This window comes from Cebus imitator, unplaced genomic scaffold (assembly GCF_001604975.1).
Source record: "Cebus imitator isolate Cc_AM_T3 unplaced genomic scaffold, Cebus_imitator-1.0 Scaffold281, whole genome shotgun sequence".
NCBI classification, from domain to species: Eukaryota; Metazoa; Chordata; class Mammalia; order Primates; family Cebidae; genus Cebus; species Cebus imitator.
This window is the reverse complement of record NW_016107596.1, coordinates 223,665-240,382: the sequence shown is the minus strand read 5'-3', so window position 1 is coordinate 240,382 and position 16,718 is coordinate 223,665. Positions and strand designations below refer to the sequence as shown.

The following is a 16,718-nucleotide window of genomic DNA, read 5'->3' as shown; positions in this document are numbered from 1 at the left end:
AGCAGAAGTTGAAATGAAAAAAAAAAAAAATAGTTGCCCCTAGATTTGGGGCTTCTGCTAAGAAATTAGAGATCTGACCCCATTGGTCTTATACTTGCAGAACCAGCCTCTTCAGGCCCCTCAGAGACCCCTCCCAGCTGAGCAGTGCCCTTTCCCCAGAGGTCTGTGTCCCAGCTCTGGAGGATATGCTCTCAATCTTCTCACTTCGTGTGTGTGTGTGTGTGTGTGTGTGTGTGTGTGTGTGTGTGTGTGTTTTGAGACAGAGTCTTGAACTGTTACCCAGGCTGTAGTGCAGTGGCACGATCTTGGCTCACAGCAATCTCTGCCTCCTGGGTTCAAGCAATTCTCCTGCCTCAGCCTCCCAAGTAGCTGGGACTACAGGCGTGCGCCACTATGCCCAGCTAATTTTTTTTGTATTTTTAGTAGACACGGGGTTTCACCATGTTGGCCCGGATGGTCTTGATCTCCTGACCTCGTGATCCGACTGCCTCGGCATCCAAAAGTGATGGGATTACAGGAGTGAGCCACCATGCCTGGCCAATCTTTTCACTTCTAATAGCGTCAACCTTTCCTTTTTCCCTCCAGTCCTAGGCAGTTCCCTCAGCTATGCTTTGTGATACCACGGTTCCTTTCTGCTTTTCCAGTTCTTCTGCACCTCGTTAACACATCTCCTCTACTAACTTCTCTCTGTTAAAGCACCTGGTGTGGTTTTTGTTCTCTTGGCTGACTGATCCCACTCAGCTGTGTTCTCATCTGGAATTGCTAGACAGCAGCTGCCCACTTTGGTCAGGCATTCACTCTTCTGTTCCCCTCTTCCTGCTCCCCACTTTTTTCATTTATGTATATATATATATATTTTTTTTTTTTTTAATAAAGATGGGGTTTCACCATGTTGGTCAGGCTGGTCTTGAACTCCTGACCTCAGGTGATCCGCCCACCTTGGCCTCCAAAGTGCTTGGATTACAGGCGTGAGCCACCACACCTGGCCTCATTTTTATTTTTTTGATATAGGGTCTCATTCTGTCACCTAGGCTGGAGTGCAGTGGCATGATCATGATTCACTGAAGCCTTGACTTCCTGGGCTCCAGCAGTCCTCCCACTCCAGCCTCCCAGGCAACTAGTTCACATGTTCACGGGTACATGCCACCATACCTGGATAATTTTTGTATTTTTGGTAGAGATAAGGTTTTGCCACGTTGCCCAGGCTGGTCTCACGCTCCTGAGCTCAAGCAATCCACCACCTTGGCCTTCCAAAGTGCTGGGATTACAGGTGTGAGCCACTGCACCCAGCCCCCATTTTTCTACATCTTGCTGATTCTGCCTGCCTGACCCTAAGGGGATCTGATTTATGCTCCTGTCTGATGTAATAATGCCCATTGATTGAGCATCACCTATGTGCCAGAGTCTGTGCATAAGACTTTATTATCTCATGCAATTCTCAACATAACACTGTGAGGTGGGCACTGTTATGCTCCCCATTGTACAGATGAGGACATTGAGCCTGGGAGAGGGGAGGACTTGACCAAAATCACAGCCAGTGCTGGGTGCAATGGCTCAAGCCTCTAATACTAGCACTTTGGGAGGCCGAGGCGGGTGGATCACCTGAGGTTAGGAGTTTGAGACCAGCCTGGTCAACATAGTGAAAACCCGTCTCTACTGAAAATACAAAAATTAGCCGGGCATAGTGGTGGGCACCTATAGTTCCAGCTACTTAGGAGGCTGAGGCAGGAGAATCACTTGAACATGGGAGGTGGAGGTTGCAGTGAGCCAGGATCTCACCACTTCACTCCAGCCTGGGCAAAACAGGAAAACTCTTTAAAAAAAAAAAAAAGTTACAGCCAGGCAGTGGCAGAGCTGGCCACAGGTACCCATCATTCCCATAAAATGAGGCTAACCACATTGTTCTCAAGTCAGCAAGTTCATTACAAATATTTGATCTGTGTTCTCTGGGCTCCCTTTAAAGTAGGTTACATACAAGAACTTGAAATCAAAGCCTCAGAAGTTACCTTTCTGAGTTTTGAGGACAGCATGGCTGTGACCATTAAGAACTCAGTCCAAGTTCAGGAGATCTATCACATAGCATGGTGACCATAGTTAATAACGATATATTGTATACTTGCAAAACAATAAAAACAAGTGGGTTTTTACACTTGCAAGTATATAATACATTGCAAGTATACAGTACATCATAAAAAAGGTACGTGAGGTGATACATATGTTAATTAGCTTGATTTAGCCATTCCACATGTTTCAAAACATGTACACTATAAGTATATACAATTTTTATTTGTCAATTTTTTTGGTTTGAGATGGAGTTTCACTCCTGTTGCCCAGGCTGGACTGCAATGGTGCAATCTTGGCTCACTGCAACCTCCGCCTCCCAGGTTCAAGCGATTCTCCTGCCTCAGCCCCCGGGGTAGCTGGGATTATAGTCATGCACCACCACACCTATCTATTTTGTATTTTTAGTAGAGATGAGTGTTCTCCATGTTGGTCAGGCTGTTCTTGAACTCCTGACCTCAGGTGATCCGCTCACCTCAGCCTCCCAAAGTGCTGGGATTACAGGTGTGAGCCACCACATCTGGCCCTTGTTTTAAAAAAATTATTTTAGAGAGAAAGGGTCTTGCTCTGTCACCCAGGCTGGAGTGCAGTGGCTTGATCATACCTCACTGCAGCCCTGAACTCCTGGGCTCAAGCAGTCCTCCTGCCTCAGCCTCTTGAGTAGCTGGAACTACAGGTATGTACAGGTATGTGCCACCACATCTGGTCATTAAAAAAAAATTGTAAAGATTGGTGGGGGGGGTCTCACTATGTTGCCCAGGCTGGTCTTGAACTCTTAGCTTCAAGTGACCCTTTGCCTGAGCCTTCCAAAATGCTAGGATAACAGGTGTGAGCCCCCATGCCTGGCTGCCATTTTGTTTATGATGATCATTTTCCTGCCTTTTTGTTGGGAGCAAAAAAAAACAATGGTTTTAGTCCCCAGCATCTTACCTGCATCAGGTTCACCAGGGGGCCCCAGCCTGGTGGCTCCCTGCCTCAGGGCAGTGGACTATTCGTCTCTCCCGGATGGCTCTGTAGCACCTGAGAGCACACCTGTATAGTCTGGGATTTCAGAAAAACTATGAGCCCAGGGCTGGGTGCGGTGGCTAATGCCTGTAATCCCAGCACTTTGGGAGGCCGAGGCGGGTGGATCACGAGGTCAAGAGACCAAGATCATCCTGCCAACATGGCGAAACCCCATCTCTACTAAAAATGCAAAAATTAGCCAGGCGTGGTGGTGCATGCCTGTAGCCTCAAGATGCTGAGGCAGGAGAATCACTTGAACCCAGGAGGCAGAGGTTGCAGTGAACCAATAACCAATATCATGCCACTGCATCCCAGCCTGGTGACTCCGTCTCAAAAAAAAAAGAGCCCAAACAGATTGATCACAGCTTGCAGAGCCCAGGGTCTCCTCCAGTGACCTTCCAGAATCTTCCTGCTGGTCCAGGTACTGTGAAGGCTCAGGCCCCACACCCACCCTCTGCCTTCCATCCTGGCAGCTGGGTTGCACAGCAGTACTGCCCAATGATGCCCCTGCCAGCGCTGGTGCCACCATTCAGACTTCATGGAAGGAAAGGTGTTCTCTTTATTGGTCTGGCTTGGCCTCCTGCACATCTCTCAGAATGCTGCTCTGTGCTTGTGGGCTCAGGGATCACATTGGTGGTCACACTGGGGCCTGCCTCTGCTGCCCACCTGGCAGTGGCCTCAGTCAGTCTTCCTGAATCCTGGAAGGCAAAGGCCACAGGATGGGATGGGATTCTGAAAGCAGTCAGGCTTCATCCCTACCATCACCTCAGATGCCCAAGTACCCCTCACAGCTGGCATGATGTAATCACCCCAGAAGCCGTGGGTCTCAGTGACCCACAGTCATAGCAGCTACTTTTATTTTTCTTCGTTACATGGATTAAAGGAGACAGATATTTCCCAGCACAGCCACACAGCCACTTGGCATCTCCATTCAGAGGCATAAGGTAGGCACAGAGCTATCAGTCAACAAAGACAATGTGCTTTCACCCAGCCAAGCCACTCAAGCTGTGTGACTGTGGGTGAGTCACTCCACCTCTCTGAGTCTCAGTTTCCCATTGGTCAAGTGTAAGATTGCTAAAGCCTACCTTCCCAGTTGCTATTAGGCAAGTACAGCCATGGAGAAGATCGCATTTGGGGAAGTGCCAAGTTCTATAAGAGAATGAAGACTAACCAGACGCCTCTCATTTTTCTACTGTTTCACACTTCAGGCCTTTGCATCCATTCCCCACTTGATCTTCACAACACCCTGAAACATCATTGAAGAAAACTGCACCCTTGTGCAGCAGGAAAGTATTACACCCATTTTACAGAGGGAGGAAACTGAGGCTACACGGCTCATCCAGAGTCACAGAACTAGTAAATTGGCAGAGGTAGGACTCAAACCAGGGTCCTTTGCCTCCAGGCTGTGTTTTTTCCTGTATGCTAAGCCTCTTTCTAAATGAAGACCCTGCTAGGGAGAAAAAGAGTGAACACAGGAAAACTTTAAAAGTTACCTGTCAGCCTGAACTTCTGGAAGAGGGGGATGAAGCCTTGCAGGACGCTGTGGATACGGTACACTGCTCAGAAGCAAAGAAAAAAGTGAGTTAAGTTTGTGCCCCCACAAGGGGTACCTGGCCACCACTGGACAAGGGCTAACTCACGCAAACAAAGCTCTGATGGTGGAATTCCAGGCAGCAGCTTAAGCTTAGATAACGGCACTAGAGTTCTTATTACTAAAAACAACAACAGTGAACAGCAGGAACAGTGGCAGGAAGCTCACTTGCCAAATTCAGTTCCCAACTCCATTAACTAACTTGTTTTCAGTATCTGGCTAGCTGTATTTTGCTTGCCACTTTTGTATATTTATTTTACAGGAAGAGTCTTACTATCTTGCTCGGGCTGGATGAACTCCTGGGCTCAAGCGATCCTCTTGCCCCAATCTCCTGATTAGCTGGGATTACAGATGTGTGCCCTGGGCCCAGCCTGTTTGCCCCTGTTACTGTTGCATTGTATGGAACTGTCCATTTTTCCTACAGGGTTTTGCCAGTGACCTCACATTGACCTTGAAAGTGGTCAGGAAGGAAACATAAGCATAAGGAAAAAAAAATTTTTTTTTTTGAGATGTAGTCTCACTCTGGTTCAGGCTGGAGTGCATGATACAATCTCGGTTCACTGCAACCTCCACCTCCTGGGTTCAAGTGATTGTCCTGCCTCAGCCTGAGTAGCTGGGACTACAGGTGCCTGCCACCACGCCCAGCTAATTTATTTTATACTTTTAGTAGAGACGAGGTTTCACCATGTTAGCCAGGATGGTCTTAATCTCCTGACCTTGTGATCCACCCACCTTGGCCTCCCAAAGTGCTGGGATTACAGGTGTGAGCCACGGCGCCCAGCCGGAAAATTTTTTTGGAAAGTCTAGATTGTGACTCTCTGGTCCATACTTGAATGAGTATGAAAATGAATATTTCTACCCACCACCTCTCCAAGAGACTCTGTGTGTGTGTGTGTGTGTGTGTGTGTGTGTGTGTGGTGTGTGTGTGTGTGGTGTGTGTGTGTGTGTGGTGTGTGTGTGTGTGTGTATGCTGGGGAGGGGCTTACCTAGTCCGAAGTAGATGCCAATGGTTTCCAGGGAGGCGAAGGTGAGCAGGCCAACCCCAAGGGACATGAACCAGTCTGGAAGGGCAGTGAGGGAGGGAAAGGTCACCCTCCAGGTCATGATGCCCCTGTCCCTCCCCCCATGTCACCCCCCTGCATATTCCCCAGGGTTCCTCCCCTCACCTGCATAGAAGTGATAACACACCAGCAAGGCCCCAATGGCAAAGCACAGGAGGACGAAATGGAAAAACTCATCTGTGAAGGCAGGGGTGGGGAATCACTATCTGCTGCTTTCCCTCTCTTTTTTTTTGGCAGGGGAGACAAGGTCTTGCTCTGTCACCCTGGGTTGGAGTGCAGTTGTGGGATCACAGCTCATTGCAGCCTTGAAGTCCTAAGCTGAAGCAATTCTCCTGCTTCAGCCTCACAAGTAGCGAGGCCTACAGGTGCATGCCATGACACCCAGCTAAGTTTTTAAATTTTTAGTAGAGACAAGGTCTCTCTATGTTGCCCAGGCTGGTCTCAAACTCCTGGCCTCAAGTAATCCTCTCATCTCAGCCTCCCAAAGTATCGGGATTACAGCTGTGAGCCACCATGCCTTGCCCCTCCCCCGCCTTTTTTTTCTGTTTTTTAATTACAAAAAGTCTCTGTGTCAAATACCAGTCTTTCCTTCCCCACCCCGCCCAACTTCCTCCTGGAAGTGCCCATGGATTCCAGGCCTGGAGCAGGGAGGTCCCTCCTTGCTTTCACTGCTCCTTTCCTAGAAAGGAGCTCAGCTGACCTGGAGCTCCCCATCCTGGCCACAAGGCCTGGAAGACATTTACCATCGTAGTGACTGTGCATAGAAGAAAGAGCAGAGGACCAGGCCTCAGGCTCAGGCCACGCCACTCACAAGATGTAAGGCCACTCCCCAAACCTGAACCTCAGTTTTCATATCTGAAAAATGAGAATGATTGTCCCACCCTCTGGAGGTGATTCTGAGCTGAGTGATGTGTAAACTGCAGGGCACACGACAGAGGTGGGCTATGATTACTGCTGTGCTAGGCCACCAGCCACATTTCACCCCTGGAAATCTAGCCAGACAGGAAAAAGCAGCTATGCAACACCAAGTTCCTTACCATCTTTCTTTATATTCAGTCTTCTTAACTGAGAGGCCTCCACTTCTCCTTAGGAACAAGAAAGAGACGAGTGTTTAACTTTGATGCAGGATGGCAGGTGGGATTTCCTCTTCCCTGCTTCATTGAGAATTAATATCCTGGGTATTTATTCCTGAGTCAGAGGGCACTCACTGCAGGACCCGTCAAGCCAAACCATGATGATGGGGGTGCTGTCCATGGAACGCCCACTGACCCCCTCCTCCTTCCTCAGGCCTGAGTCTGCCTTCCATTCCATTTCCCCTGCACTGGAGATCCCCCTCCTGAATCATAGTGACATTGGCTGGCGACAGCATTCCTGCTGGGAATAACCCACCCTCTCAGGCTGTCCGAGGTCCCAACCCATCATCTGGAATCCAGACCCGCTCTGGCTCTGCTATTTGGGCTTGTATATTTACCATTTGGTGGGTCAGAGCTTCTCCTTCGGAGTCCTGGAAACAAGAAACTCAACATTAGTGCCCAACCCAGCTTGGAGTACTTAACAGGTACCTCTACTCTGGGAAAGGCTATAGGTGACCTAAAAATATATCCCCATGGAATTCTGCAGTCCCCAAGGGATCCTTCTCTCTATTGATGACTGGTTGTAATCTCCTTGCGTCTTGCTGGGACACCTTTCCAGGCTCCCCAGGCTCCCTGCTTCATGACGCAGCTTGCCCAGGCTGCTTGATGAGCCTACGCTCAGTGGACCTTGGGCTCCTGTTGCTCACAGCCAGGTACCCCAACAGGAGCTGGCTTTCTTGGGGGAGACTTGATACCTAGACCCGGCTCAACATGAGCTCCAAAGACCTCTCTCCCCTAACTGGACACTCACCTGATTCCCCAGCGGGTACCACCTCTCCCGGAGCATCTGCGCAGAAAGGAAATCAGTGATCATAAACCCATGATCTCTGGGGTGGGAGAAGTCATACTTCAAGGAAGGTGGATTCTGTTCGGAGACTTTTCACTTAATCTGGAGTGGGCCAGGTGGGGAATGGAGCTGGCTGGAAGGTTCCTTTTCCAACTAAAGGGGCAACCGCCACCCACCAGCCCCGGAAAGCTGCAGTAGGAACGCCTGCCCACTCTTACAGGTCTGTCAATTACCCCTGAAAAGCCAGGTTTTCAGATAAACTTCCTGAGTGTAATAAAGTTTGACAACTCTTGTATTCCATGAATGAAAATGCCATTGCTGTGACACATGACATTATTTTATGTGCTACTATATAAGAAAAATCCCTGCCAGGTATAAGTAAGTTGCCAGTGATTTTTTTTTTAATAGAAATAGGGTCTTGCTATGTTGCCCCACCTGGTCTTGAACTCCTGGGCTCAAGCAATCCGCCCACCTTGGCCTCCCAAAGTGCTGGGATTATAGTCGTGAGCTATGGTGCTTAGCTCTGCCAGTGATTTTTAAGATGCATCTTGGGCCAGGTGCAGTGGTTCATGCCTGTAATCCAAACACTTTGGAGGCCAAGGTGGGTGGATCACCTGAGGTCAGGAGTTCAAGACCAGCCTGACCAACATGGTGAAACCCTGTCTTTTTAAAATAAATAAATAAATAAAAAAATAAAAATAAAAATAAGAGATGCATCTTGATTTCAGAAATATTCAAATGTGAAAAAAATGTGGTATAGAATTGATGAAATATATGCACATTCATAATTTTATTTTAAAAATTTATTTATTTAGAGATGGTTTCTCTCCCTGTCACCCAGGTTGCAGTCAGTGGTGCAATCATGACTCACTGCAGTCTCAAACTCTTGTGCTCAAGTGATCTTCCTGCCTCAGCCTCCCAAGTAGCTGGGATTACAGGTGTGAGCCACCGTGTCTGACTCTCACAATCATCATTTTATTTATTTACTTATTTATTCATTGGAGACACAGTCTTACTCTGTTGCCCAGGCTGGAGTGTAGTGGTGTGATCTCAGCTCACTGTAACCTCCACCTCCCTGGTTCAAGTGATTCTCCTGCCTCAGACTCCTAAGTAGCTGGGATTACAGATGTGTGCCACAACACCCAGCTAATTTTTGTATTTTTAGTAGAGACAGGGTTTTGCCATGTTGGCCAGGCTGGTCTCGAACTCCCAACCTCATGATCTGCCTGTCTCAGCCTTCCAAAGTGCTGGGATTACAAGCGTGAGCCACCGTGCGCAGCCACACAATCATCATTTTAAAAAAGCATTCTGTGTGGGCCAGGTGCAGTGGCTCACGCTTGTAATCCCAGCACTTTAGGACGCCGAGGTGGGTAGATCACTTGAGTCCAAGAGTTTGAGACCAGCCTGGGAAACATGGTAAAACCCTGTCTCTACCAAAAATATAAATATTAGCTGTGTATGATGGCACATGCCGGTAGTCCCAGCTTCTCAGGAGACTAAGGCAGGAGAATCACTTGAGCCCGGGCAGTGGAGGTTGTAGCAAGCCGAGATGGCACCATTATACTCCAGCCTGAGTGACAGAGTGAGACCTCATTTCAAAACACAAAAAATAAAAAACAAATAAAAAATAAAAAACAAATCTCCCCACTCTGCCAAAAAAAAAAAAAAATTCTGTGAGCCAGATAAAAAGCATGTGCCCACCTGGGCCACCCATTTGCATGTACCTGCTCCAGGCTATCCAGATGCAGGTGATGATACCTGCTGCCTTTTACCCATAGAACTCTGGACTAGACAGGCAACTCCAAGCTCATGCCATCTTGGTGGCTCCCAGACCTACCAGGCTCAGAGCATGTGGGAGCCAAGCTGGCTTGCACACCTGGATCCATGGCTCCCAGCCTGATTGTTGAGCCATTTGTCTGGGCTGCTGAGGGTGAGTTGAGCCCTAAAGACCTGAGCTGCCATCTCTGCATTAATCCAGTCCTGAGTGTCCTTCCCACACCATTCACCATGTGGTTTTTGGTGGCTGTTCTAGTTCCCTGGTGACCTTGTTCCTAGCCTCTCATCTTCTTCCCCTCAAGGGCAGACAGGCACTTCCATGATCTTCCCACCATCAGGCCCCAACTTCTGTACATTTCCTGTCCCTCAGGGCAGCCCTAGGACACAAACACCACAAGGGGCACTTAGCATGTGACAATAGGCACTCAGCACACTGAACACCATCTGCAAAGGGACCAGAGGGGCCGATACGGAGATGCAGAGAACACACCAAGGACAACATGAAATGAGACTCAAGCAGTGCAGTTTACTAAGCATCTCCAATGTCTGGGGAAAAGAAGTCATTCGTGAATAAGTGACAGTATCTACATTTCCTATGGCGAATATGAATTAGGTAATAAGAAAAATATTTTACAATATGCATAAACCTAACAGTTTATCTTATTTTGTACCCAGTGGAGCCTTTCTTAAATTACTTAAGTGATGAACAACTTTTCTAAACCAGGTTATACTTGTTTTTTTTTTTAACAAAAAAGAAAGAAAGAGAGGAAAGAGAGAAAGAAAAGGAAGGAAGGAGAAAGAAAGGAAGGACCAGGTGCAGTGACTCACACCTGTAATTCTAGCACTTTGGGAAGCCAAGGTAGGAGGATCACTTGAGCTCAGTAGTTCAAGACCAGCCTGGGTAACATGGCAAAACCTTGTCTCTGTTAAAAACTACAAAAAACTAGCCGGATGTGGGGGCACACACCTATAGTCCGAGCTACCTGGGAGATTGAGGTGGCAGGATCACCTGAGCCCAGGAGGCTGAGGCTACAGTGAGTCATGATCACGCCACTGCACTGTAGCCTGAACAACAGAGAGAGACTCTGTCGCTAAAAAAATTTAAAAATACCCACAATACCGCTTACCCAGAGGCAGTCATTGGTTGTATTTGATACACAACAAATGAAGTCTCTTCTTTAGCATATACGTAAGTGTTTTCCAGTTTTACTTAGGTTATGACCCGGCATTAGGAGACTATGTAGATTTTGGAAACATTGGATTAAACACAGATATAAAGGCTTTCTTATCTGATAGTGTGCATTTGTCATGTTCTTTGGCAAAAGAGTTAATTCTACAAGTTCTATTTCACCCTAGTGCTACCAACCAAAGTGCCATGTTGATGCCTCCTCATTGTAGTAATCAGGGTGTTGGAAATAATTATACTGTAAAATAGGTATTGTGGAGATCAGATCCTTAATTTTTCCTTGTATGTTGAAACAGCCCAGTATTCCAAGAGAGGGGGTACCAAGCATGTCCCATTCTGCTGGTTGAGGAGCTGAGGCCCAGAAAGGTGGGTGACTCTTCACGGTCACCCCATAAGTCAAGGTTATAGCTCAGAAGGAAATGCAGGATTTCCTCAAGACAGTCTCATGGCAAAAAGTACCCACACCCCCACCTGCCACTGTTATAACCACCCAACTCGCCACATCCCCTGTGTTTGCCTGGGACTTTTCAGCTCATGGAACATCCTCATGACCTTGTTTCTGCCCAGCAAAGCCCTCCTTTCCTTCATCTGTTTTCTCCAAAGCCACTGGGCATCTGATTACCTCCATAGAGTTGAAGCTCATTCGTCAAAATGTCAGGCTCCCCACGGCCAGGACCTGGATGGAGACAAACCCCTTAATCAGCACTCCCCAAACACAGTGACCCAGTCCTCTTCCATCTCCCATGACTTTGAAGCTTAAGAAGTACCACAGTCCTTGTGCTGGAGGTGAGGTGGGGGGTGGTCTTCAAGAGGCAAGGCAGCACAAGTACCTTTCCTTTGCACTCTCTGATGCCCTCAGAACTTCCAGAGGTGACTACATTCAGAAAGCACTCAAGACCTGAGAGGACCCGGACCTTGCTCAAGGTTAATAGAAGGTATCTATTGGGTGCTAGCACGCACCAACACTGTTCAAGGTGACTTATATTTAATACTTCATTTGTTCCTCACGGACACCCTATGAAGAAGATATCAGTACTTACTCCACCCATTATACAGATGAGGACACTGAGGCTCAAAAAGTTAAATTATTCCTATAATCCAAGCACTTTGGAGGCCAAGGCATGTGGATCACATGAGGTTGGGAGTTCAAGACCAGCCTGACCAACATGGTGAAACCCTGTCTTTTTATTTAAAAAAAAAAAAAAAAGTTAAATTATTTTCCCGAAGTCACATAGCCAGTAAGTGGCAACACCACCAGGTCTATTGCCAAAGCCTGCATTTCTAATCTTGTTTATGAAATAGAACCCAGAGAAATAGAACCTGGAGCTCATCTCTAGCCTTATGGGCAGCATTTATTAAACACCTTCTGTGTGCCAGTTTCTGTACTAGGCAATGCAGCCTTTTTCCGTGTGTTCTCTCCTTCCTACGAAATTCGTCTTCTTTTGCAAAAATTATTTCCTTCTGGTCGTAAAAATAGAACATGCTCGGCCGGGCGAGGTGGCTCATGCCTATAATCCCAGCACTTTGGGAGCCTGAGGCAGGTGGATCACCTGAGGTCAAGATCAGCCTGACCAACATGGAGAAACCCCGTCTCTACTAAAAATACAAAATTAGCCAGGTGTGGTGGCACATGCCTGTAATCCCAGGTATTCGGGAGGCTAAGGCAGGAGAATGGCTTGAACCTGGGAGGTGGAGGTTATGGTGAGCCAAGATCGTGCCATTGCACACCAGTCTGGGCAACAAGAGCAAAACTCTGTTTCAATAAAATAAAATAAAATAAAATAAAATAAAATAAAATAAAATAAAATGAAATATGCTCATTGTAAATTATTTATAGTATAGGACAGTTCAAAAAAGAGAAAATAAAAATCACTTGCAATTCCACTACCCTGAGATAACCACTATTAACATTTTGGCATTTTCCCTTTCACTCTTGATTATAACCATATATGTCTGAATTTTTATAAAGCATATATGAGATGGAATTAATTCTATGATTTGGTGTCTTTCTTTTTCACTTCAGCGATAGATGAAGAGCAGGGCTGTCACCAGGACAGAGTGTAGCATCCTTTATCTAGTCTGCTGCTGTCAGGCTACTTCCTAATTTATCCTGCCATAAACAATGCTGTGAAGAACATCTTCACACAGGCAGGCTCAGTCCCACTGAGAAACTCAACAGTGAGTGAGTGGGCAAAAGAAAAATGGTAAGGCCTATTGCCTACCGGGTGAGCTGTTCCCATGGGGGTGTCCAGCCCCCCGGCTCCGTCGACGTTTTCCATGTGCTCTGGGGTGCTGGTCCTCATCACTGCTGTCTGCAGGGAACAAACACAAGCTGCAGGAGAAGCTCAGCCTGGTCTGAGCTGGGAATGCATTCATTCTCGTGGCCATTCTCAGAATTTACTTTGTGCGAAGAGTGTGGTTTGGTGGGAGGAACTCTGATTTGGGGGCTGGAGGTAGAAGACCCACCACTCACTTTCTGTGTGACTTTGGACAAATCCTCTAATATTTCTGTTAATTTTGTGTCTACACGATATTTCTGCTGCTGCCTTGCCTACTTCATAAGACATCCGTGAAGATAAGACAAGGTCCCATGAGGCATCATGGTACTGAGATGGCTTCCATCCCGCCAAGTGCAGGGGCTGTGTCATCTCTCTTTCCCCACCCATCACACTGGCTTTGGGTGTTTGCTGTGTCTCCCACCCCCCTGGAATATCCTTCCTGTTTGTCCATCTTATTGAGAAGCCTAAGCTGATGTCACACCTCCTGTAGAAAGCCTTTGCCAACTGCCTCAGCTCAGACTGGTCTTGCCTTTCCACCCTGGGATTTCTGTAGCACCAGCTGTCTGTCCTTGACTCAGTGGACATGAGGGCCAGAGACCTTGTGATGTGCTCCACTCCAACCATTTCATCTCCTGAAGGACATGACCTGGGTTTTCCACCCTGCAAGGATGTCCAGCTGGGAACAGGAGCTTGATCAAGACTTGAAAAATAGTTATCATTTGCGCTCTTTGGCCAGTCAGCATTCCAAGAATTCAGGTCTAGGAGTTTCTGTCTCCAGGTCCAAAGGACTCCTTCATCCCCAAACAGGACCGTGGGGACCTCCTGGTCAGTCATGGGTAAATTTTTTAAATTCCAGGAAACCAGATTAATTGTGCTTAAACATTAGTGCATCTGTGATCTCAACTGGATATGTAGGAAGAGGGATTAGGAAGCTCAACAAAATAACAATAGTGGTGTTTATCTCAGGAGGGAAGATTTTGGGTGACTTCCATTTTTTTCTTTTCTATATTTTACAAATATTCATGAGTACAAAAAATAATTTATTGCTAAAAAGATAATGCATGTTAAAAAATAAAGAAATACAGAAAATAAAATAAAAATTACTCCAATTTTTTTTTTTCTGAGACGAAGTTTGACTTTTGTTGCCCAGGCTGGAGTGCAATAGTGCAGACTTGGCTCACTGCAACCTCCGCCTCCCAGGTACAAGAGATTCTCCTGTCTCAGCCTCCCAAGTAGCTCAGATTACAAGCATGCGCCACCATGTCTGACTAATTTTTTTTTGTATTTAATAGAGTTGGTGTTTCGCCATGTTAGTCAAGCTGGTTGTGAACTCTTGACCTCAGGTGATCCACCTGCCTCGGCCTCCCAAAGTGCTGGAATTACAGGTATGTGCCACCGCACCCAGCAATTACTCCAAATTTTATCAGCTAGAGACAACTGCCATCAACATGTGAATGAACAATTGTTTTAGCTTTCTCTGTTATATATTCATAACACAATTTTTTTCGGAGGCAGGGTCTCACTCTGTCACCCAGGCTGGAGTACAGTGGTACAATCAGGGCTCACTGTAGCTGTGACCTCCTGGGCTCAAGAGATCCTCACGCCCCAGCCTACTGAGTAGCAGGGATTACGGGTGTGTGCCACCACACCCAGTTGATTTTTTGTATTTTAGTAGAGATGGGGTTTTGCCATGTTGCCCAGGCTGGTCTTGAACTCCTGGACTCAAGTGATCCATCAGCCTTGACTTCCCAAGGTGCTGGAATTACAGGCATGAGCTACTGTGCCCAGCCTAACACAAATATTTTTATAAAAGGTATTATGGAATATATGCTGTTTAAAATGAAGACCATTTTTGTATATGTTCTCTAATTCAGTTATTTTAAAAAATTACCCAGCCTGCAGAACTGTGAGCTAAATACATCTCTTTTATTTTCTTTTTTGTTTTTTGAAACAGAGTCTCACTCTGTGACCCAGGCTGGAGTGCAGTGGCATGATCTTGGCTCATTGCAACCTCTGCCTCCCCAGGCTTAAGCTATTCTCCTACCTCAGCCTCCGAGTAGCTGGGATTATGGGTGCCTGCCACCCACCTGACTACTTTTTGTATTTTTAGTAAAGATGGAGTTTCGCCATGTTGGCCAAGCTGGTCTTGAACTCCTGACCTCAGGTGATCTGCCCACCTTGGCCTCCCAAAGTGCTGGGTTTGCAGGAGTAAGCCACTGTGCCTGGCCTCTTTTCTTTATAAATTAAAAAAAAAAAAAAATTAGCTGTGGCAGAAAGACTGTTCATTGCTATTGTCCCTAGTACCTACCACAAAGACTGGCACATACTTGGTGCTCCGTAAATATTTGTTAAACAAATGTAAGGAATACATTATTATGTTTTGGGTGGTTATTTCTGGGTAAGAGAGCAAAAGGTGATTTATTTTCTCCTATTTCTTTTCCCTGTATGCTCTATATTTTCCACAATGTGCCTATGTGTAATCTTCTATAGTTGAAAACAAAACTTTATCTAAAAATAACTGGATTACAACAGGTTATGTGGGAGAGAGACGCTGGGTGTGACTATGAGCGAGGGTCCTGCGTGTGAGGACGGCAGGGCTGCAGTGAGGCACCCAGGCGTGGGGCCCTAGGGTAACGGGTCACTGTCCAGGCCTGAAAAACAGGTAGTCATGTTCTGGCAGTGTTCCATTTGGCCAATTTCAGCTGGTCCCACGTGTGAGGTGGATACTCCAGGGCGCCTGGGTGCCAGGGATTATGGTCACATGGAGGACATTTTGGGAGGAGCAGCACTCCTTGAGGGACAATCAGAACCAGGGGACAGAACACTCCTTCCTGCCCAGGGAGAAGGAACAAAGGGACAGGCAGCAGCCCTCTCCCCTGCACCTGGAAGCCCTTCTTCCAGAGCCAAACCTGGTATTTGGTAGGCTTGTGTGTTTTCTCGTTTTTTGTTTTTAAATGGGTAGGTGGCTTCCTTTCCAGTGCCATGAGGAGACTGGCTACAAACAGACCCACGGGGCCACTGACCACTCTCCTGCCTCTGCTGAAATGATCATTGATTCTGTGGCTTTGGGCCTCAGTCTCAGCATTTGCAACATGAGGACCTAAGACCAGAGTTTTTTTTTTTTTTCTTTTCCCTTCCAGCCCAGGGAAACTTTCATCAAATAAAATCTTAAGCCCACGGCATAAAATAGATCATAGTGCAGGAGCTCTGGCTGAGGAGGGTTAGCCTCCCAGATCCCACAAAGACCTGCCATGTTGGCTACTAAGCTCTCTTACAGCAGGTCAGTTGGCCTCTCTGTGCCTCAGTTTTCTTACCTGCAAAATGGAAATAATATAGTATCTTCCTTTATGGGTTGCTGTGAGAACTGAGTTTTTATAGGCAAATGCTTAGAACAGTTCCCAGCACAGAGTAAGCACTCAATAAATGTGACTGCTTCTACTCTTATAACTTCAGCCTTACATTTTGAATTTAAAAAATACAAATGAAAGAATGAAAGAACATTCTACTGTTTCTTGGAGAATAATGTGGTTATTTGTAATCAAGAAGCTATTGGAAGTCAGGCACGGTGGCTCGTGCCTGCAATTCCAGCACTTTGGGAGGCCAAGGCAGGCAGATCACCTGAGGTCAGGAGTTCAAGACCAGCCTGGCCCACATGGAGCAACCCTGTCTCCACTAAAAATACAAAAATTAGTCAGGTGTGATGGCAGGTGCCTATAATCCCAGCTAATTGGGAGGCTGAGGCAGGAGAATCACTTGAGCCCAGGAGGCAGAGGTTGCAATGAACTGAGATCGCCCCACTGTACTTCAGCCTGGGTGACAGGGCAAGACTCTGTAAAAAA

At 46.8% G+C, this 16,718-nt stretch overlaps 1 protein-coding gene across 3 annotated transcripts in view; it reads right to left on the bottom strand.

Moving 5' to 3' along the window:
- Positions 1 to 3,605: 3,605 nt before the first annotated feature.
- TMEM40 (transmembrane protein 40) overlaps positions 3,606 to 16,718 on the bottom strand; it is a 26,551-nt gene continuing 13,438 nt past the window's right edge. For 2 of the 3 annotated variants that reach the window (XM_017501433.2, XM_017501434.2), the window contains 8 exons: positions 11,223 to 11,276; positions 7,603 to 7,638; positions 7,190 to 7,222; positions 6,756 to 6,803; positions 5,824 to 5,895; positions 5,644 to 5,718; positions 4,560 to 4,622; positions 3,606 to 3,764 (listed from right to left, as the gene is read on the bottom strand). In XM_017501433.2, the coding sequence (XP_017356922.1) occupies positions 3,745 to 3,764; positions 4,560 to 4,622; positions 5,644 to 5,718; positions 5,824 to 5,895; positions 6,756 to 6,803; positions 7,190 to 7,222; positions 7,603 to 7,638; positions 11,223 to 11,276 (401 nt within the window). In that variant the 3' untranslated portion in view covers positions 3,606 to 3,744. The remainder of the gene's footprint in view (positions 3,765 to 4,559; positions 4,623 to 5,643; positions 5,719 to 5,823; positions 5,896 to 6,755; positions 6,804 to 7,189; positions 7,223 to 7,602; positions 7,639 to 11,222; positions 11,277 to 16,718) is intronic. The other variant, XM_037728823.1, reaches the window with a different exon arrangement.